The sequence below is a fragment of the Thamnophis elegans genome, chromosome Z, assembly GCF_009769535.1.
Source record: "Thamnophis elegans isolate rThaEle1 chromosome Z, rThaEle1.pri, whole genome shotgun sequence".
NCBI lineage: Eukaryota > Metazoa > Chordata > Lepidosauria > Squamata > Colubridae > Thamnophis > Thamnophis elegans.
The window spans coordinates 60,446,206-60,467,927 of record NC_045558.1 but is presented as its reverse complement, the minus strand read 5'-3'; the positions used below and the strand labels follow the sequence as shown (position 1 = coordinate 60,467,927).

Below are 21,722 nucleotides of genomic sequence, written 5' to 3'. Positions count from 1 at the left end.
TTAAAAAAGTCAAGTATCTTGGAGTTAACATTTTAACTTCAAATGGGAAATTATATAAGCATAATTATGAACCACTTTGGTATAGCATACAGACAGAGATGAAAAAATGGGAGAAATTGCACTTATCTTTGCTGGGTAGGATAGCGGCAGTGAAAATGAACATTTTACCAAAATTTTTATTTCTCTTCCAAATGTTACCTATACTTAAAAAAGATGCGAACCTTTTAGAATGGCAGAAGGGTATCAACAAATTTGTGTGGGCAGGAAAGAAGCCGAGGGTAAAGATGAAAATAATGCAAGATGTACGTGAGAGAGGAGGATTGAAACTACCTAATTTAAAACTATATTATGATGCAGTGGCATTATCTGTAATTAGTGATTGGATTCATTTAACTAATGATAGAATATTGAACATTGAGGGACACGATCTGGTATTTGGTTGGCATGCTTACCTGTTATTCAACAAAAAATTGGATAAGACCTTTAAAAGTCATATTTTAAGAAATGCTTTATTGCGGGTCTGGAAGAAATATCAATATAAATTAAATGACAAGATACCCATGTGGGCAATTCCTAGACACGCAATTGAAAATATGAATACAGCACAAAAACAGGACAGAATTACTTACAGACAGCTTCTTACCTCGGAAAGGGGGGTATTACAATTAAAATGTTTAGAGGTATTAAAAGAGGAGAAGGTAGTTCAAACATGGTTCCAGTATGGGCAATTACAGGCTAGGTGGAAAATAGATCAAAAAATTGGTTTTATTCAAGTTGAGGATAATCTGTTTAAACAAATAAGAGATCAAAGCTTAATGCATATAAAGAGGATATATAATGTATTAATACAGATGGATTCGGAAACAGAATTAGTTAAAGATTGTATGATAAAATGGGCTCAAAATATTGAGGAACCAATAATGTTGGATACATGGGAAAGAATCTGGGTAAGAAATGTGAAATTTACACAAGCTCAAAATCTGAGAGAAAATTTTTACAAGATGTTCTATAGATGGCATTTAGATCCTAAAAAATTGGCTTCTATGTATCCGAATGTACAGCCTAAATGTTGGAGGTGTGGTTCTCTCGATGCTACATATTATCATATATGGTGGACCTGCCAAAAGGTTAAGGCATTTTGGATAAAAATATGGTGGGTCATGCAAAATGTTTTTAAAAGAAGGATAAAGTTTAGTCCTCAGTTATTTTTACTAGGTATATGTACTGATTTTACAGTGGTAGAGACCAATTTGACTCTGCACCTGATAACTGCAGCAAGACTGTTGGTGGCGCAATATTGGAAGAAGGAAGACTTGCCTACAATCCAAGAATGGACATTGAAAGTAACAAACTTAGCTGAAATGGCTAAAATATCGGCATATCTCAAAGATCATTCAAATGAGAGATATAAACGAGACTGGAAAAAATGGATTGACTATATACAAAATAAATACGGGACTAAGAAATTCCAGTTAGCCTATGCTTAAGATCAGAAATGATTTAAACTGTTAAAAGTCAGTTCAGTAAGAAGAAGCTAAGGTCAATCTAGAATGTCATTAATTTCTTTATTTCTTTTTTCTCAATAGATTTTAGACTGTGTTAGTTAAAAATCCATACCGTGTACGGGTTCTGGGAAGTCGGGGGGGGGGGGAAGGAGGAGGGGGGGTGGGGGGGTGGAGGGAGGGAGGGATACACACAACAAAAAAAAATTGTACTTCAATGTCTTAATGATTGACAAATGATGACATATTTGTGTTTGTTTTTTTTAAAGAAAAATAAAAAAGTTGAGAATAAGAAAAAAAAAAGCAGTCTTCCACTCATCCCCTTTCCTAATTCTGATGTGGTAGTACTCCTCTCATAAATCCAGCTTTGAAAAGATTTTTCCTTTAGAGAGGTGGGCCAGCATGTCCTTCATGAGGGGGAGTAGGTAATTATGTTGAGGTTACAGTAGTTGATATAAAGGCATAAGGAGCCATCTTTCTTTTCATACAGGGGCCACTATTTTTGGTCAGGTGAGTTCGATGAAATCTCTTTTTAGATTTTTGTTGATAAATGCTCTGAGTTTGTCTAGTTCTCTGGGGGACATGCAGAACATCTTTTTTGGGGGGGAAGTTTACCACCCAGTAAGATCTCAATGGCACAATCAGTGGCATGATGAGGTGGGAGTTCACCTGACACCTTCTCACTAAATACCTCAGCCAAATTCTGGTATTCTATGGGGATGCTAGTGGCCTCAGCAGGGTAGCTAGCCATGACCGTTTCCCTGTTCCCTTCCCTCTGGGATGTTTGAGAATGTTATGTGTCTCTGGAATTTTACATTTCCACCCCTCCAGTTTACTTTAGGGTTCCACTTCTCTAGGCATGTGAGCCCTAGAACTAGTAGACTTTCCATTCTTTGTGCTACTGTAAATGTGAGGGTCTCACTATGGTCCCCAGTTTTATTTGTAATGGTTCTGTGGCAAAAAGGGCTGGTTGCCCCCCTCTGCTACTGTGCCGTCTAGTTGGCAGAAAGTGAGGGTGTTTTTTCATTTTCCTTAGGTGAATTCTCAATCTCCTGCCAGGATTGGGCTAATTAGGCATCCCAAGTCCAGTAATGCTGCTACTTCCTCCCTTTTCCTTCGGCTGGGGATAAAAAGTCTTAAGGGTAGGTAAGCAGTTCAACTGGGTCACTTATCAGTGGGTCATCTTCTGAATTGCTTTCGGATTGGCTCAAGCCTTCTTGGGATGCTGCAGTTCTTTCCTCTGGGTTTGCGGGAGGGGAGGGTGAAATTCCATGGCTTCCTGGCTTCTCAGTGCAGTTTCTTTTTCTTGGGGGGTGGTGGGTGGATTTTGCAGGTTTCCCCCCTGATGGGCGATCAGGCTTTCTGATGGGGATTTTTGAATGGCACCCTTCTGTGTGGTGCTCCTCCTTCCCACACGTGAAACAACCTGATGGCCTTGACGCCATGGCGTTTTGGGGCTTGAATGGTTCCTGCCACCCTGAGGTGGAGATCTTCTTCAGATTTTCTTCAGGTTCTGCTGGTGCAATACTTGTTTTGGGTCATGCCTCCTCTGCCACAGGCACAGACACCATTTGTGCAGGCAGTGTATGGGTTATTGTTGAGCCCATCTTTGAACCAGCAGACTAAGATGTCTTCTGGCCAGTCGACTCAACAGGGCAGGTCACGCAATTTCTTGGTGTATTCAGCTACAGGACAATGGCCCTGCTTTATGACTCTAATAAGGTAGTGGGCTTTGTGATTGGCAAGGGAGTCTTTGAAGCAGTGCTGCAGGGCTGTCATGAATCGATTGAAGTCCCGCAGCTCTGGAGTATCAGCGTTGTGAAGGGTCATCATCCATATGGCAGCTGCCCCTTCTAGAGCTATGGTGATGACTCACACATGCTCCCTGGGTTGGAAAATTGTGTCCATATTCTTGCATATAAGTGAGGATCTGAGCGAGGAAAAAACCCAATTTCTGGAGATCTCTGTCAAATTTTATCCCCAAGGGGGAGCTTTCCTCTCCAGTTGTGGGCCGCTGGGTTGGCTAGGAAACATTGCCTGGGCTGGAACAGCAGGAGGTTGGATCCCTGGTGCAGCTGCTGCTTCCCCGGCTTGGTTGGCTGCTTGGTCAGTCATTGCTGATCAAGGATGATAGCTCAGGGTCCTTTGGCAGCTGGATCACCCACACTCTTCCGTTGGCATCCCAGTTCACCTCAGACATTGAGGTTTTGTAAGTCTTCCATCATGAAGCAGTTGATGTGCTGCTTCAAACACCTATCCTTTAGTGGTTCCCCAATTAGTTCCTCCTGATCAGAAAGGGCTTCCAGTTCCTTTTTCCACCAGGGTTTGCCTCTGTCATGGATGAGAGTCACCTCTCTGATTCTTCTGACCCAGTTGTCTCTTTTTCCTATGCCAACAGACCATTGGGGTTTCATGGAACTTTCAAAGACAGCTTCAATGTCTTCTATGGGACATATGGAGCTGGTATCAGGTTGGGTAGTTGTCAGGTTGGGTAGTTGCCAGAACTGGGCTTTCTCTTCTTCAGTGATTTGTTTGGACATTGTTGCAGGGTCCCCTCAGTAGAATATAAATTTGGAAGAAAAAAAGAAAAAAAAAATCCTTTCTGGATTGATCACTATTGCAGAACCTGCTTTATGTAAGGGCCTGCCTTGCCCCCCCCCTTTCAAAAAAGTGTAGACTTGAAAACCTAGTATTTCAAAAGGAATCTTTTTTATTTGAAAGTAAGTGAAAGCAAAGCAACATTCAAAGCAGGCTCTGGGACCCTCAGGCTATACAATCCATGATAAAGGGACTTAGGAACCCCTTCCTAATGTGGATTCCCACCAATCTGCAGGTGTCAAGATATTTTTGTATTGGTCTCTGAGAAACAGATAAACAGGGATTCTCAAGGATCATCTTCTGGAGTTTCTTCTTGCATCCTCCAAGGGGTGAGAATTTTCTGGATGGCCCTGCTTTATGACTCTAATAAAGTAGTGGGCTCTGAGGTGCTGGGCAATGGTTTTAAATTGGGCCAAAGACTGTATAAACAGGCAAGGGAAGACATAGAAAGGAGAAGGAACAAAATGCATCAAATCCAACCTTCCCCTCTTCATCTACCGAAGAATGGCAGATATACGGATCTGACAAGTATCTATCTCTCCCACTTATGACTATAACCATGTTGCTTGTATCTTTCAATTTATATTGTTTTTATTTGTTTCCTAGCACAATTTGATAGCTTATTAGTAACATTGACTATCACTAAGTGTTGTATCTTTTTATTCTTGATGAATGTATTTTATTCTCCTTATGTACACTGAGAGCATAAACACCAAGACAAATTCATTGTGTGTCCAATCACATTTGGCCAATGAACAATTCTATTCTATTCTATTCTATTCTATTCCACTCCACTCCACTCCACTCCACTCAAGGACAACTGGACAGACCTCCTGTCATTTGCTGAAATAGATATAACAACTCAGTACACACCACCACAGGATTTACCCCTTTTCAAGTGGTCATGGGCCAGCAATTCAACCCCATGCCTGAACTCCCCTCAGAGGACCCAAAAATCCCCTCCCTTAAGGACTGAATCAACAATATACAAGATACATGGGTGGTTGTCAGATTGGTCCTCCAAGAGGCTAGGGCAGCTTTCAAGGCCCAAGCAGACAAAAAGAGGGCTGAACGAAAACTGTTCAAAGTGGAGGAGAAAGTCTATCTCTCCACAAATTTTTTACAATCACTTCAACCCTCAAAGAAACTGGTGCCAAAGTTCATAGGCCCTTTCCCCATCACAAAGATTGTAAAATCCAGTCACAGTGGAACTACTCCTACCTAAAACACTTAGACAGGTTCATCCTATTTTTCATTGTAGCCTATTGAAACCAGAGGTGACCTCCACCCTCAGACCTCCTGCACTCACACCACATTATGATAGAGGTTCCTATATATCCTATACCATGTAATTAATCACTTTATAACTCCTAGCCTGGTGCCTGAAGCTGAACACTTTCTCACCTTTTGGGGAAAAGATAGGAAGGGGGAACCATGTGGACTGCATTATTCAGAAAGCAAGCCTGAGAAAGTCTTCTTATTACTTTCCCTTACAAACATCATCTTCACATTTGTGGATTGATTGGATAAATCCACATCGGACAGTTGGGAGGGGATTCTAACTTCTTTTATTCCTATCATATTGCCTTAAGGACCCAGATCCTGCTTTGCTTTCGCCCAGTTATCACATGTTTTTCAATAAAATGATCTTTTGAAATGCAAAGTTTACTTCCTTGATTAAGGGGGAAGAGGCTGAGCCTCGCAGCAAGCTTCACGGCGTTCTGCTGTGAGCAGCTTCACCAGTGAAATCAGCATCACAGAGTCCTGCATGATCTGCTTCTCCTTCTCCCAGACTGCTTCTCCTTGCATGCCACCACAATGAAGTAGGAGACTGAGTGATGCACAAGGGGTCCTGGACGGGACTGCTGGAGCTACTGCAAGATGTGGTAATTGTCAGTATGTTGATGGCCTGGCTGTGGGGCACTCAAGTAAGTTGATGTGGGGCATGGAGGGAAGCTTTGCAACCCACATTTTTCTTCATCCTCCACCCCTCCCCCTACTGCCTTGCTTTGTGGTTGCCGCACCAGTGCATTGCTCAGCCTCCTGCTCCATTATGGAAGTTGGCAAGGAGAAGAAGTGGTGAAGAATGAAGAAGAATGTAGTGAGGTAGTGGGGTAGAAGATGAAGCAAGGCATGAGATTTTTTTTGTGTGTGAAAAGTTGGAAAGTCTGAACTATTTTTTTCACTATAGTCACACAAACTACTTTTGTTGCCCTGCATGTGGTGGAGAATGGAGTTGGAAAGCTGGTTAGTGAAGGGATATGGCTGCCCTGGGGAGGGGCGAAGGTTTGGCAGTGACGTGCGGTGAGGTTTATGGCTGGTGAGGCAAGCAAGCAAAAGCCACTCTATGGCAGACACGGCGGCAGGGCTGTAAAGTCACGGCGCCATGTCTGCCACAGAGCATGACGCGTCCCACTGTATGGTGGACACAGCGCTGGGACTTTAAAGCCCTGCCGCCGTGTCCAGCATAGAGTAGGACGCATCCCGCTGTATGGCGGACATGGCACCGGGACTTTAAAGCCCTGCCGCTGTGTCCGCCATAGAGTGGGATGCATCCCGCTGTATGGCAGACATGGTGGCATGGCTTTAAAGTCCTGGTGCCATGTCTGCTATACAAATAAGCTCGAGGGCTTATTTCAGGGCCAAAAGAAAATAAGACTGGTCTTATTTTGGGGAAAACACAGCATCGCATATCTTATCAATAGTCAAATTACAAAACAAAGAAATCATTAAGTCCTAATCAGCAGAAGTTTGCTAAGAGCTATCAGAAATATTATTCTATATATTTTAATTTTAATAAAAGCATTCAATTTTATAATCCAAAGTTATCATTTTCTCTAACATATAAGGCAGAAGAAATTTGCCTTTGTTGGAAAAATCATAAATAAATATTTAAACTTTTGACATACAATCTGGGTCAAAAAGAACTTCTATTAACAGCTACCAGAAGCTACATCGTATATATTTATTCCTTATCAAACAGATTAACTTTATAAATCTTCTTTTCATTTTTAAAAAGCTTAATCCTTAATCCCATCAAATAGTATCCTATAAGATGATTTGTTATCTCTATCTCTTTGTGTTTTCAAGGAACAGGTCAAAAAATTCCTCTTTATTCTTCTAAGAAAGAGTTTCCATTATTATACACATTCCTTTCGCAAATCCAAAGTAAGGTTTTCCAAATCACTCTTTTTTGCACTCAGATTTCATTTTTTCTCCTCCTATTAAAGCAGTTTAAAAAGTAAAAGCTAATAGCGAGTCATGAAATATAGGGCATTATTATATAAAAGACAAGGCTGATACTAGTGCAGGTACTTTTACATTCTGTACCTTTTCCTTGACATCATCCATTAAGGCCAGTAAGAATGTATATAGATTCCCCAGGAAAAGTGCAAAAATGCGTCCCAGTTGCCATTTCAGCCCAATACGAGGATGATAATCTTCTAAGGCTGCAATAGTTTCAAACAGTGGAGGGCAAAACATTCCAAGTAGTGACATAACAATTTCAACCTGCCAAAAAGGAAAAGAGATCAGTTAAGTCCATCCCTTCTGCTGATTAAGCGTCTTGGGATCTCTTCACTTAAATGAACTATCACAGGGCTAGCAAAAGTTAAAGGTCATGGCTACAATGGATGACCAAAGCTCTGCCTGTAGTATTAGAAGCTTTAGTTATACCATTGCAGCCATCATCTTGATTTTAATGACCATGCCCTATAGACACTCTTATATAAAAGTGAAAGTGGGCTCTATTATTGCTTTCATAAGGTGCTCCCAAATTCTGTCCATGCTAAAAAATGAAGACCAGAATGAGAGTGAATCTAATATTAATAACAGCTTCAATTCTCCTGGATTATGTGCCCAGATAGGCAGATTCAATTGACAAGAGATTGTCTTAAAGGTACTACTAAAAGCTAAAAGCAATCAAAGTACAATGCAGGAAAAGATAACTTTTGTCTGAAGTGGGCAACATGAGAAATGCCAGTACTATACAAATGTTTAAAAACATTGTTGTCTTACTTCATTTCTTTCATACCAGCCTATGTTTTGCATTTTTGAAAAGGCCTGGGATCGTTTCACAACAAAGTAAATGAGGTAGCCACTGCCACATAAGCAGCATATTATAAGTACATTGGCCAGAATCCTCAGAAATCTTCTTAGATGGATGTTTTCATCTTTGTTGCTTTCTTGCTCATCCACAATTGACTCCTTAATAGATGTAAGAAACAATGGGAATAATTATTCAGAGTGTAGCCTTATGCAAATGTTACAGAAAACAATTCACAATTTTTCAGGATGTGCATGTAGAATTGCAGCCCATTGTATATGAAAAAATACACATTCATTTGTAAAACAAATATAGTTGTGATTTTTCAATAAAAGATGCTATATTTCATAATATATAGCATTATGTATCAACTGGACAATAATACTTTTTATAATCATTTAAATGCTTTTTATAATCAGCTATAAATAGATAGCTTTTATAATCTATAACTGCTTTCTTGTTACAATCTTATAATACAGATGAATATAGTGATATATAAATACTAGATTTGATTATTTTGATTACAAATGAACAAAAGAAAGATTGTTGGATCTGATTCTTGTATCTACTTATATATATGTTTCTCCTTTAGAAAAGAGATTATGAGGATGAAATTTATGCAATTGCTTCCTCATAAGATTCAAATTACTCAATTTCTAGGTTTTCTTGATTTTACAACAGTGCTATTCCATAGGAAAGGTGCTGTCACTGAGAAGGCATGATTCCATGATCCAACATTGTTTAATAGAAGCAATCTGGATCAAACCCTCTCTACTAAATTTGATGGAATGGACAGAAACAATAAGGGAAAGATGGTGATATAAGTAGCCTGTCTCTATGCAATGGATGGCTTTATAGATAATGACCAGCATGTTGAATCACACCCTCAAGTGTATTAAGAGTCAGTGCAGCAGTGGTGTTACATAGGCATAAAAAAAAATACCAAAAAATGCTGGTGCTGTAGCCAGGGCCGGATTTAGATGAAAAGAGGCCCTAGGCTATTCCACTTATGAGGCCCTTTCACCTCCCATTTTTAAGTTTGTAAATTACATGAGAGACAATAAAATACATCAATACTGTGATATATATCAATATATATCACTATATATAGCTGGCCTCCCGACAGAGAGTGGCTCTGCTCTGTGGCAAAGGCAGCGAGGTCAGCCGCCTCCCCTGCTGTGCTCAGCTGCCCGGCTCGGCCCCCTTGCCCTCACCTGCCTGGCCGCTGGTGGGCTCTGCGTCGAGGGGGCGGCTACTGGGAGCGGCCGCGCCTCTCGCCCGACCGCGGGTGCCGGGAACGTGGGCGGGCTCCCCAACTGCCACGGCACTGGAATGATCTTAACCAATACATTTTTATGTTTGTTTATTAGTCATATGCGTAGAATTTCTCCTTATTTTCGGTTCAGTGTTTTAGTGTTCACTGTTTTTAGAATAGTGTAATTTTAATTTTGCTAACAATTTGAATGTAGGCCCCTCTTGATCTTGAGGCCCTTGGCTGAAGCCTAGTTAGCCTATAGGAAAATCCGGCCCTGGCTGTAGCATTCTGGACCAGCTGTAGCTCCTGATTGCTCTTTTATAGCAGTACTATATAGAGAACATTACAATAATCCAAACTATGCATGACTGAGTTACCAACTGGAACAGGAATGAGTGCAATTGGTGCACAAGGCAAATCAAAGGTGCCATCTGCACTTTGAGCAAAAGCTGAGAAGGTCCAGGAAGACCTCCAAATTGCACACCAACTCAGACTGGAAGTGCATCTCCATGCAAAGCTAAAGATTAAAAAAAATCCTGTAATTAGCCTTAAAACCTACAGCAATTCCACTATCATATATTTTTAAAGTTTGTCTATGTTTGATAAGAATATTGAATTGAAAAATTATAAACCTGTATTTTAAAAAAGCAAGCAACATGAGTTGCTTGTAATGTGTCACATGGGACTTCAATATTGACTACACAGAACAATGATAATATCAATGAAACCTTCTAATGAAGACACTGATTACACAAGTAGTTACAGTGTTAAAAAAACCGTATATCTTCTGATAAAATGCAGGATATGAAGATTCAGTTATTTATACAATATGTATATTTTCTTCTTTGACATTTTGCCAAAGTTGCAATGTGACATAGGTATTTGCATTTTGCCTGGCGGGTACCTTGAAGCTAGTTGTGATGGATGCAAACTTGTTATCTGCTGTCTCTGGATTGCCTATAAGGTAGTCCCAGCTAGTGAACATTTTCCAGCTAAAAATGAAGTTCTCATCATCTCCATCCCCTGTGTCTTCATGGGCATTTCGGGCCATCCTGCAAGTGGAATAGTATGTAGCCTTTTTAGCCACCAGATGTCTCTCTTATGCACAAATTTTTGCAGCAATTTCTATGCTTTCTCTGCTGCTTTAGGTTGCCTCTGAATGTGAAAATTACCCTTTTAAAATACCACTGTTAAAATTCCATAAATTAGCTTTAAAATCTTTATTACTAATTAGGGACACACTGAATAAATGAATGAATGAATGAACAAATGCTTCACAACAAGCCTTGCGCATGTGCGAGGAACATGTCTACTGAGCTCACCGCCGGCTCCAGCTCCGTACAAGAGAAATAGCCAGTAAAGAGGAGAAATTGAGCTCAGAGATTGAGCCGGGGAGAGGCCAAGGTACAAGTGATTTTTCGGGGACCTGGTGCTGGCAGTGAACTGGAGAGATTTTGCTCTCCAAGGCTGCCGTTTGTGAAAGACGCTGACGCCGCTCAGAAGGCGCTGCGGCCCAGCTGGTCTGAGAGAGCCCTGACCCTCCCGTGACTGCTGCCCTGACTGCTGCGGCCACCGCTGTGCCACTGGCTTCGCTGATGCCGGCTGAGAACGCCAGCTTGAGAATGCCGTGGCTCAGCTGTTTGGAAGACAGCGCGGCCAAGCTGCTAGGGGAGCCCTGATCTTCCTGCGACTGCTGCTTTGGCTGCCGCGACCACCGCTGTTTGCTGGCTTGCTGGCCCGTTGGCTTGTTGATTCCGCTGTAAGAACATCGCGGCCCAGCGGCTCGGAAGACCTCGCAGCCCAGCTGTTTTAGGGGGAGCTCGATCCTGCTACGACTGCCGCCCCGATTGCTGCAACCACCGTTGTGCTGCTGCTGGCCCGATGGCTTGCTGGCTCGCTGGCTCGCTGAGGCCCCTCTGAGAACGCCGCGGCCCAGCTGTTGAATGGGGCGCCCCCCCCTCCACCATGGACGTAGCTCTTTCCAGCTTTGGGTTCAGACTGCCAGGGGGGTTGGTACGATTATTTCCGCGGACCGACTGCTGCATATTGGGCCTTTGACCATCATGACCGGCCTTTCAGCTCTCGCTGCTGCTGCTGCTATCCATGCTTATTTTGCCTTCCGACCATCCCCGCCCCTGCCTTCGTCCTCAGAGCCACCATTTTGCTGTGAGCTGGGATTCTTGAACCCACTTCCGGCCTCGCTGAGACTCAACCCTTGCAGAAAGAAAAAGCAAGGGATGAAGAAGACGTGGGCAGGGAGCCTACTCTGTACCTCCCCCCAACCGACACTAATCTTCCAATCACTTCAGACCTTTGGACCTTGCCCTCTTTACTGGACTCTACAGAGGAGAAGACTAAGAACATTAAGACCTCCTCTCTCATATTAGTACAAGCCTTGTACGAATTTTGCACAGTTGCGCAACTTTTAACCTGTATGGTGAGTGTATGTGATATGTATGCGATTGAGTGAATGATCCCACTTTTTATTAACCTATTATCATTGTATTCTGTGTTTTTAATTACTACGTGGGGACTGCTTGGGTGAACAAATGAGTGTGTTTGATTCGGAGGGCCTGTCGAGGAATGCGGGGGCCATAGGGGTGGTTGGTGGGACTACAGACACGGGAGTGGGCTGGAGCATTACGGTCTTAACAGGGAGGGGCAGATATGGCGGGGACTTTAGGGCTGGCCATTACCGGGGAAGGAGGGCTCGCTACGTTATAGAGATCCCTCCTTCCGGCCCTATGAGTCCCACTCCAAGGCCAGATGGCGCGAGTAATCAGGACCCTGGTCTCAGGCTGCTGTCGCTAAATGCCAGGTCTGTAGTTCACAAGTCTGGGACTTAATCTTAGACGAGAGGGCAGACCTGGCATGTATTACTGAAACCTGGCTGGGCCCGGAGGGAGGAGTCCCCCTCATAGAGATGGGCCCAGAGGGGTTTCAGGTGCTACATCAGCCACGATTCCAGAGAAGGGGTGGAGGTGTGGCTATTGTTATCCGAGAGTCTCTAGTACCTCGTAGGATCCCTGCTCCGGAGCTTGTTGGGTGTGAGTCCTTGCTGGTGAAATTGGACCTCAAGGGTCAGGTGGGCCTGCTGTTAACGTACCTGCCTCCCAACAGCGTTGCAGCAGCCCTCCCCTCGCTCCTCGAGTCGGTAGCCGAGCGGGCAATTGAGTTTCCCAGGCTTATGGTTCTGGGGGATTTCAATTTGCCTTCGCTCGGTGAACACTCTGATGGAGCGCAGGAGTTCATGGCTTCCATGACAGCCATGGGCTTGGCCCAAGTAATCCGGGGCCCAACTCACTCGGCGGGTCACATGCTCGACCTCGTATTTCTCTCGGAGCAGTGGAGCTGTGATCTTGGTCTGAGGGGTAGTGAGATCTTACCCCTGTCATGGTCGGACCACTACCTACTGAGGCTTGACTTTCGGAGACCAAACCCCCACTGTAGGGAGGAGGAACCAATCAGGTGGTTCCACCCCAGGCAACTTATGGACCCGTCGGGTTTTCAAACGGAGCTTGGGGTTATTCCTGATACCCTCGCCCGCAGTCTGGCGGAGACTCTGGTTGCTGCCTGGAACTCAGCAGCAACAGAGGCTCTTAACCGGATTGCGCCTCTACGGCCGATCCGAGGCAGTGGATCCAGGAGGGCCCCTTGGTTTACTGAGGAACTCCAGGAGATGAAGTGCTGAAAGAGACGCCTAGAGCACCGATGGAGATCCAGTAAGTCCGAATCAGACCGAGCACTTTTAACATCTAGCATCAGAGTTTACATCCGGGCAATTAGGACGACAAAAAGAACATACATTGCCTCTCTGATTGCTTCCGCTGAGTCGCGCCCAGCCGCCTTGTTCAGGATAACCCGTTCCCTCCTAAATAGGAGGGATACGAGCGATCCTTTGCAAGGCAGAGCTGAGGACTACGTCCAATTCCTCGCGGATAAAGTTGCTCGGCTTCGGGCGGACATGGACTCCAATTCTGCAGAACCAGCTGAGGCACTAAGGGATAATCTGGTAGGACATCACTGGATTGATTTTCAGGCTGTTACCCCTGAGGACGTGGACAAAGCCATGAGAGCCTCCACATGTGTACTGGATCCGTGCCCCTCCTGGCTGGTCGTTAACAGCAGGGAGGTGACATGGGGCTGGATCCAGGTGGTTGTTGCTGCCTCCCTTCGGGAGGGGTCTTTCCCCCCGCATTAAAGGCGGTGGTGGTGAGACCCCTCCTGAAGAAGCCATCTTTGGATCCGGCCGTCCTAAACAACTATCGTCCAGTCTCCAACCTCCCCTTTGTGGGGAAGGTTGTCGAGAAGGTGGTGGCCTTTCAGCTCCAGCAGTCCTTGGAAGAAACCAATTATCTAGATCCCTTCCAGTCCGGTTTCAGGCCTGGCTACAGCACGGAAACCGCTTTGGTCGCATTGACCGATGATCTCTGGAGAGCCAGAGATGGAGGTCATGCCTCCATCCTGGTACTCCTTGACCTCTCTGCGGCTTTCGATACCATCGACCATGGTATCCTTCTGCGACGACTGCGGGAGGTGGGGGTGGGAGGCACTGTCTTACGGTGGTTCTCCTCTTACCTCTCGGACAGGTCGCAGTCGGTGTTGGTCGGAGGGCAGAGATCGACCACTAGGCCCCTAACGTATGGGGTGCCGCAGGGTTCGGTCCTGTCCCCCCTCCTCTTTAACATTTACATGAAACCGCTGGGTGAGATCATTCGACGGCACGGGATAAAATATCACCAGTATGCGGATGATACACAGCTGTATCTGTCCGCCCCATGCCAACTCAATGAAGCGATTGACGTGATGTGCCAGGGCCTCGAGGCTGTTACGGACTGGATGGGGGTTAACAAGCTTGTACTCAATCCAGATAAGACCGAGTGGCTGCTGTGCTTCCCTTCTACTAATTGGCCAAGTGTTCCATCTCTCAGGCTGGGGGGTCAAACAGTATGCCCCTCAGACAGGTTTCGCAACTTGGGAGTCCTCCTGGACCCACAGCTGACTTTTGAACATCATTTGTCAGCTGTGACCAGGGGGGCATTTGCCCAGGTTCGCCTGGTGCACCAGTTGCGCCCCTACCTGAACCGGGAGGCTCTCACAACAGTCACTCGTGCCCTTGTGACCTCCAGACTGGAGTACTGCAACGTGCTCTACATGGGGCCGCCCTTGAAGAGTATTCGACGACTTCAGCTTGTCCAGAATGCAGCCGCGCGAGCGATTGTGGGTGCGCCTCGGTTCACCCACGTAACACCTATCCTCCGCGAGCTGCACTGGCTGCCTGTTGATCTCCGGGTACGCTTCAAGGTGCTAGTTGTCACCTACAAAGCCCTTCATGGTATTGGACCTGGATACTTGAGAGACCGCCTACTGCCAATTACCTCCACTAGACCAATTAGATCCCACAGACTAGGCCTCCTCCGAATTCCATCAGCCGGCCAGTGTCGACTGGCGACTACCCGGAGGAGAGCCTTCTCTGTGGCTGCTCCGAACCTCTGGAACGAACTCCCCGTTGAGATTCATACCCTCTCCACCCTCCAGGCCTTCCGCATAGCCCTTAAAACCTGGCTGTTCCGACAGGCCTGGGGCTAAAGACTCGTTGCCCCACTCGAATGGTATGACTGTTGTGCTTTTAACTGTGTATGGTTTTATGTTTTTTTGTTATTTGTTTGTATTTCCCCTCCCTTGAGTTGTGAGCCACCCTGAGTCCCCTCAGGGAAAAGGGCGGCATATAAATAAATTAAAACAAACAAACAAAACATAAACTGTTCTGGCATACTGTTGAATAAATGCCACATTAATATACCATATAATCTCAGATTAAGCTGGCATTCTACAATTTCTGGGATTTTATGATTAAAATAGAATAAGTGGGTAGTTTCAATTTTTCTGTATATGGCTTGTATCTTCTGGGATAATGAAATAAAATTATTGATGCCAAAGCAAGATCAATAACCTGAAGATGTGCATCATTGCCTGTTTTCTTCTGTTCAGTCTGAAAGAGATATGGTTGCTTCAGGGGAAATTATATAGTATGGAGCTACACAAAGAACTAATAGAACTTACGATCTTATTACAACCATCAGGCTATAGCCATACACGCCGATGACACCAACCATGAAATATGCCATTGGTAGTCTGTACTTTAACCAACCAATTGTTCTTTGATTGTTGTAGTAGCCATAGAAAATTGCTGAATATTTAATATAACCCTGAAAAGAGGAAAGGAATATATCAGATATCCACTGATACAGATTTAAAATCTAAGCTTATTCCATTATGAGTGACTGGTTGGGGACAACCTGAATTCATTCTAATATTCTGATTATTGAAGTCTGTCTAGTATGTTTTATAAATATCAGTTTCAGCTTAATATTCAATGTATTTATTTAAAAATCTCTGAATTCAATAAGCATTGTTTTTTTAGTATTTGGATTTGGCAGCTAGATTCAGTAAAGATATGCATGACCATTTTAAAATCAACTTTCAAACAAGCAGTAGGTGGGTTCTGCCCGGTACGCACCACTATGGGTGTACTGGTGCCAGAAATTTGCCTTACATTTGTGTACCCGTTCCACAGCTGTGTGACCATGCCCCCATACCAGTACACTCCCCTGCCCTGCCCCTGTTTGCAAGGTGCTTCTCAAATAGAAGGAAGCCAGGGTGGGGCTTCTTCAGAGGACCCGAGGCAAGGGCAGTGTTGAAGCCCTCTCTGAAGCAGCTAGAAAAGGTACGCATGGGTCGGAGGGGGGGAGGAATTCAAACTTCGTCCTCCTGGTGTGGTGCGGGGCTTTATGCAAACGCTGGAGGGAAGGACTGACAGCCTGCAGTCAGTAAAGCTGGGCACGTGCACACACAGAAGTTGGATTGGATATCTCTCCCGATGGCTTGAAAACAGCTCCTCTGCCATCCCCCCGCCATTTCCCCGCTGCCTTCCCCAAGCACCTCCCCTATTGCAAATGCAGCGTGCTGTCTGGGTGGGAAATGCAATAAAGCTCACCCACTCACCTTCTGCTGGCAGGCTGGGGTGAGAGGAGAGGCAGAGAACCAGAGGGGAGCCGATTGGAGCCTTCTGAAAGAAGGGGGCTGGGGGAAAGTGTGTGTGCTACAGCATGGCCCCTTGTCTGGCTTCCTGCCTCCTCCTGTGGTCTCCCCAGTGCTCGCTTGTGCTCTCCCTCTCCAAGTGTAGTTTGATTGCAGGCGGAGCCACATTGCCTTTTCAAACCTGTAGTCAGTGAAGCTGGGCTGTATTTTTATATAGCTTTATCCAGCTGTGTATGTGTGAGAGAGAAATGGATGGGGGCCTGGGGAGGAAGTCATTCCCTCTCCCCTGACAGCTGGATAAAGATATGCAAAAATACAACCCAGCTTCAAACCTGTAGTCAGCCCAACTGACTACAGGTTTGAAATGGCAACATGGCTCCGCCCGCAATCAAACTAGACTGGGGAGGGAGAACCCCGTTCTTTCACAAGGCTATATTAGGCTCCCCTCTGGCTTCTCTGCCTCTTCTCTCACCCCAGCCTGCCAGCTGGAGGTGAGTGTATGGGCTTTATTACATTCCAGCCATTTCCCACCTGGACAGCACACTGTATTTGCAATGGGGGAGGTGTTTGGGGAAGGCAGCAGGAGAATGGGGGGGGGGGCGGCAGCAGAGGAGTTGCTTTCAAGTCTTTGGGAGAAATATCCAATCCAACTTCCCTCTCTCTCTCTCTCTCTCTCTCTCTCTCTCTCTCTCTCTGTGTGTGTGTTTGAGAAAGAATGAGAGAGGGAAGGGAGTAGGAGAGATAATCCAATCCAACTTATGTGTGTGTGTGTGTGTGTGTTTGAGAGAGAGAGGGAAGGGAGAGATAGAGGGAGGAAGAAGGGGAAGGGAGAAGAAAAAGAAAGAAGGAAACTTCTTTCACAAAGGAGAAAAACAAATGCTGTCACTTTAAATCAGAACTGAACATGCCTGGCTGTGGAATTCTGGGAGTTGAAGTCCGCAAGTCCCAATACTTATACCTTTAAATTGAAAGGTACAGGGAACAACAAATTGGTTATATGGTTATATGTTATATGTTTTTATATTTTTAACCAGTGAAGGGGTGGGGGAATGGCAGTCATCATCCGAGAGTCCCTAGTTCCTTGTAGGATCCCTGCTCCGGAGATTGTCGGGTGTGAGTCCCTTCTGGTGAAGTTGGACCTTGGGGTTCAAATGGGTTTGTTGCTAACGTACCTACCTCCCAACAGCCTTGCAACAGCCCTGCCTGTGCTCCTCGAGTCAGTAGCCGAGCTGGCGGTTGAGTTCCCCAGGCTTGTAGTGCTGGGGGATTTCAACCTGCCATCGCTCGGTGAACGCTCTGATGGAGCATAGGGGTTCATGGCTTCCATGACAGTCATGGACTTGACCCAGGTAATTCAGGGTCCGATTCATTCAGCAGGGCACACACTCGACCTCGTATTTCTCTCAGAGCAGTGGAGACGTGATCTAGATTTGAAGGGTATTAAGATCTTGCCCTTGTCATGGTCAGATCACTTCCTACTGAGGCTCGACTTTTGGAAACCAATCCACCACTGTAGGGAGGGGGAACCGATTAGGTGGTTCCGCCCCAGGCACCTGATGGACCCCATGGGATTTCAAACGGCACTTGGGGAGATACCTGACTCTCTGGCCCACAGTCCGGCAGAGTCCTTGATCGCTGCTTGGAATATAGCGGCAGCGGGGGCTCTAAACTGGATTGCGCCTTTACGGCCTCTCCATGACAGTGGATCCAGGAGGGCTCCCTGGTTCACGGAGGAACTCCGGGAGATGAAGCACCAAAAGAGATGCCTGGAGTGACGCTGGAGGGCTAGTAACTCCGAATCCGACTGAACACAATTAAGAGCCTTCATTAGGACTTATCTAGTGGAGATACGGGTGGCAAAATGTGTGCAATTTTCCGCTCTTGTCGCATCTGCAGAATCTCACCAAGCCACCCTGTTTAGGATAGCCCACTCCCTCTTGAAAGGGAGGGATGCGGACGAACCTCTACAGGGTAGAGCTGAGGAATTTGTTCAGTTTCTGTTGGATAAAATCACTCGTATCCGGACGGACCTGGACTCCACTTGGACGGTACCAACCGAGGCACCGGGGGAAGGTCCTGATCAGATTTTATGGAGCGAGTTTCAACTTGTCGCTCCTGAGGAAGTGGACAAGGCCATGGGAGCGGTGAGTGCCTTCACCTGTTTACTGGACCCGTGTCCCTCCTGGCTGGTCTTGACCAACAGGGAGGTGACACGTGGCTGGCTCCAGAGGATTCTTAACACCTCTCTTCTGGAGGGATCCTTCCCACATCCTCTAAAGGATGCGGTGGTGAGACCCCCTCAAGAAACCATCCGTGGATCCAGCCATTTTAAACAACTATTGCCCAGCCTCCAGCCTCCCATTCGTAGGGAAGGTTGTCGAGAAGGTGGTGGCCTTTCAACTCCGACGGACCTTGGATGAAGCAGATTATCTGGATTCCTTTCAGTCGGGGTTCAGGCCTGGTTACGGCACAGAAACTGCTTTGGTCGTGCTGATCGATGATCTCTGGCAGGCCAAGGATAGAGGACATTCCTCTATCCTAGTGCTCCTTGATCTCTCAGCGGCCTTCGATACCATCGACCATGGTATCCTTCTGCGACGGTTATGGGAGGTGGGAATGGGAGGCACCGTCTTAAGGTGGTTCTCCTCCTACCTCTCGGACAGGTCGCAGTCGGTGTTGGTTGGAGGACAGAGGTTGACCCCTAGGCCCCTCAACTATGGGGTGCTGCAGGGTTCGGTCCTGTCCCCCTCCTATTTAACATCTACATGAAGCCGCTGGGTGAGATCATCCGGCGGCGCGGGATTAAATATCATCAATATGCGGACGATATTCAATTGTATCTGTCCGCCCCGTGCCAACTCAGCGAAGCAGTGGAAGTGATGTGCCAGTGCCAGTGCCTGGAGGCTGTCAGGGTCTGGATGGGAGAGAACAAGCTTGCACTCAATCCAGACAAGACCGAGTGGCTATTGATGCTGCCTCCCAAGGTTAGTCCAGACATTCCATCTCTTAGCCTGGGGGGTGAAATTATACACCCATCAGAGAGGGCCCGCAATTTGGGTATCCTCCTGGACCCACAGCTAATGCTAGAGCACCATCTGTCGGCTGTGACCAGGGGGGCTCTCGCCCAGGTTCGCCTGGTGCACCAGTTGTGACCCTACCTGGACTGGGAGGCACTTCGAATAGTCACCTCAAGACTGGATTACTGTAACATGCTCTACATGGGGCTGCCCCTGAAGAGTGTTTGAAGACTACAGTTGGTTCAGAACGCAGCTGCGTGAGCGATATGGGGTGTATCTAGATACACCCATATTACACCTATCCTCCGTGAGCTGCACTGCCTTCCTATTGGTCTCCGGACGTGCTTCAAGGTGCTAGTCATTACTTTTAAAGCCCTTCATGGTTTAGGACTTGGCTACCTCAGGGACTGCCTCCTGCCACTTACCTCCCAACGACCAACAAGATCGCACAGGTTGGGCCTCCTCCGGGTGCCGTCAGCCGGACAATGCCGGCTGGCGACTCCCCAGGGGAGGGCCTTCTCTGTTGCTGCGCTGGCCCTGTGGAACGATCTACTTGCAGAGATCCGGACCCTTACCACTCTCCCGGCCTTCTGTAAAGCCATCAAGACCTGGCTGTTCCAGCAGGCCTGGGGCTGTTGATTGATATCCAGCCCCGCTTAGATGGAATGGGTGACATGAATTTTAATACTGTATTTTTATTTTTTTTATCTCTATTTTTTAAAATTAAATGTTTCTTGTCTGTTGTGAGCCACCCAGAGTCCCTATGGGAGTGGGCGGCATACAAATTCTAATAAACTTGAAACTTGAACTTTAAAGTTTTGGGGATTGTGCAATTTGGGCTTTGTGTTTCTAAAAGGGTTTGGATGATTCCCTGCTTGTGAATGGAGCCAAACTTTCTCTAGGGTCATTATCTCATTATCTCTATCTGGCAGGAATGTGGAATGAGCCTCAGGCAGGTTTCGTTGTTAGCAGAAAGAAAGAAAAACAGCACAGCAATTTAGGGCTAGAAGGCTACTCGGAGGTCATCTAGTCCATCCCCCTGCTGTAGCAGGAAACCTTACATTGTCTGGATTATTTTGGTCCCTCTAACAGAGAGGAAAATTGCCAGAAAGGAGAAGGAGTTTACTAGGACAAGCAGAGGAAAGCAGAGATAGTCCTTGACTTATGATTACAATTGAGCCCAAAGTTTTGGTTGCTAGGCAAGAGTGTTGATAAGTGAGCTTAACCACATTTTACTCAATCCATGACATCTCCTGGTGAGTGACATCAAGTTGGCCACTCCAACCTGGTCACATGACTGCCAAGCCATTCCCACCCAGTCACATGTTTACTGAGCCACTCCCACAAAACAGGCCACACCTACAGAATAGGTTCTAAAATTTTTTGAAACCTACCACTGATTAGTAGGTATGAGATGTCAGTTACAATCTTTTCAAAGAAATAGTTTCCTCAAATTATGTTGTCATAGCTGTGTCATGAGAGCACTATTTATGCTTTTCTAAACACTAGGAGAAGAGCCTGTTTACTAGAGTATACTGTATACTCCTACATTCTGTTCTGTGCTTACAATTATTTTTGCACATTTTCCATAGCAGTGTTTAGATCTATTCTTTCACTAGCATGTTGCAAAAGCAAAAATAAAATAAACAATAAGAACATCCTTTTTCTATCTAAGAATTTATTATTATTATTAAATGTTCATATTGGTCTTGAAACGTCTTACCACTTATTTCTCTGGGTTTTTCCAATGCCAGCATAAAATTATAGCCTCTAGAATATTCTTTAAAAATAAATGTCTTCAGCTAAAATTAAACCTGTCTATCATCTTGTTATATGACTGATTTACTGGAAAAATATTATTTAAGTTGAAGTCTAACTCATTTATGCTACCTGGAAGCTGGGCATACTGGCATCAACATTACTGACTATTCATCTTTTACACAGTTGAATCTAATCTTAATGATATATACTTTATGAACTATATTGTGCTGATCTTCAATGCATTTGCAGATAGGCTAACTTTGTGAACCTGCAGAGGTAGTACCATGGGATAGGGATCATTATAAAATGCTAATATAGTTTATCTGTATATAATATTTCTATGAAAAATTCTTACGATTTGATTGGAAGAGACCTTGTAGGCCATCTAGTCCAACCCCTGCCCAAGCAGGAGACCCTACCACATTTTATGACAAGTGGCAGTCCAATCTCTTCTTGAAAGCCTCCAGTGATGACTTCCACAACTTCCAAAGGCAAGCTGTTCC

The 21,722-nt window shown here is 45.4% G+C and overlaps 1 protein-coding gene across 1 annotated transcript in view; it reads right to left on the bottom strand.

Moving 5' to 3' along the window:
• Positions 1 to 21,722, bottom strand: part of TMC2 (transmembrane channel like 2) — a 144,322-nt gene that overhangs the window by 77,344 nt on the left and 45,256 nt on the right. The window contains exons 6-9 of the mRNA XM_032235864.1: positions 15,464 to 15,609; positions 10,305 to 10,452; positions 8,118 to 8,306; positions 7,431 to 7,610 (exon numbers count right to left, since the gene is read on the bottom strand). Coding sequence (XP_032091755.1) covers positions 7,431 to 7,610; positions 8,118 to 8,306; positions 10,305 to 10,452; positions 15,464 to 15,609 — 663 coding nt within the window. The remainder of the gene's footprint in view (positions 1 to 7,430; positions 7,611 to 8,117; positions 8,307 to 10,304; positions 10,453 to 15,463; positions 15,610 to 21,722) is intronic.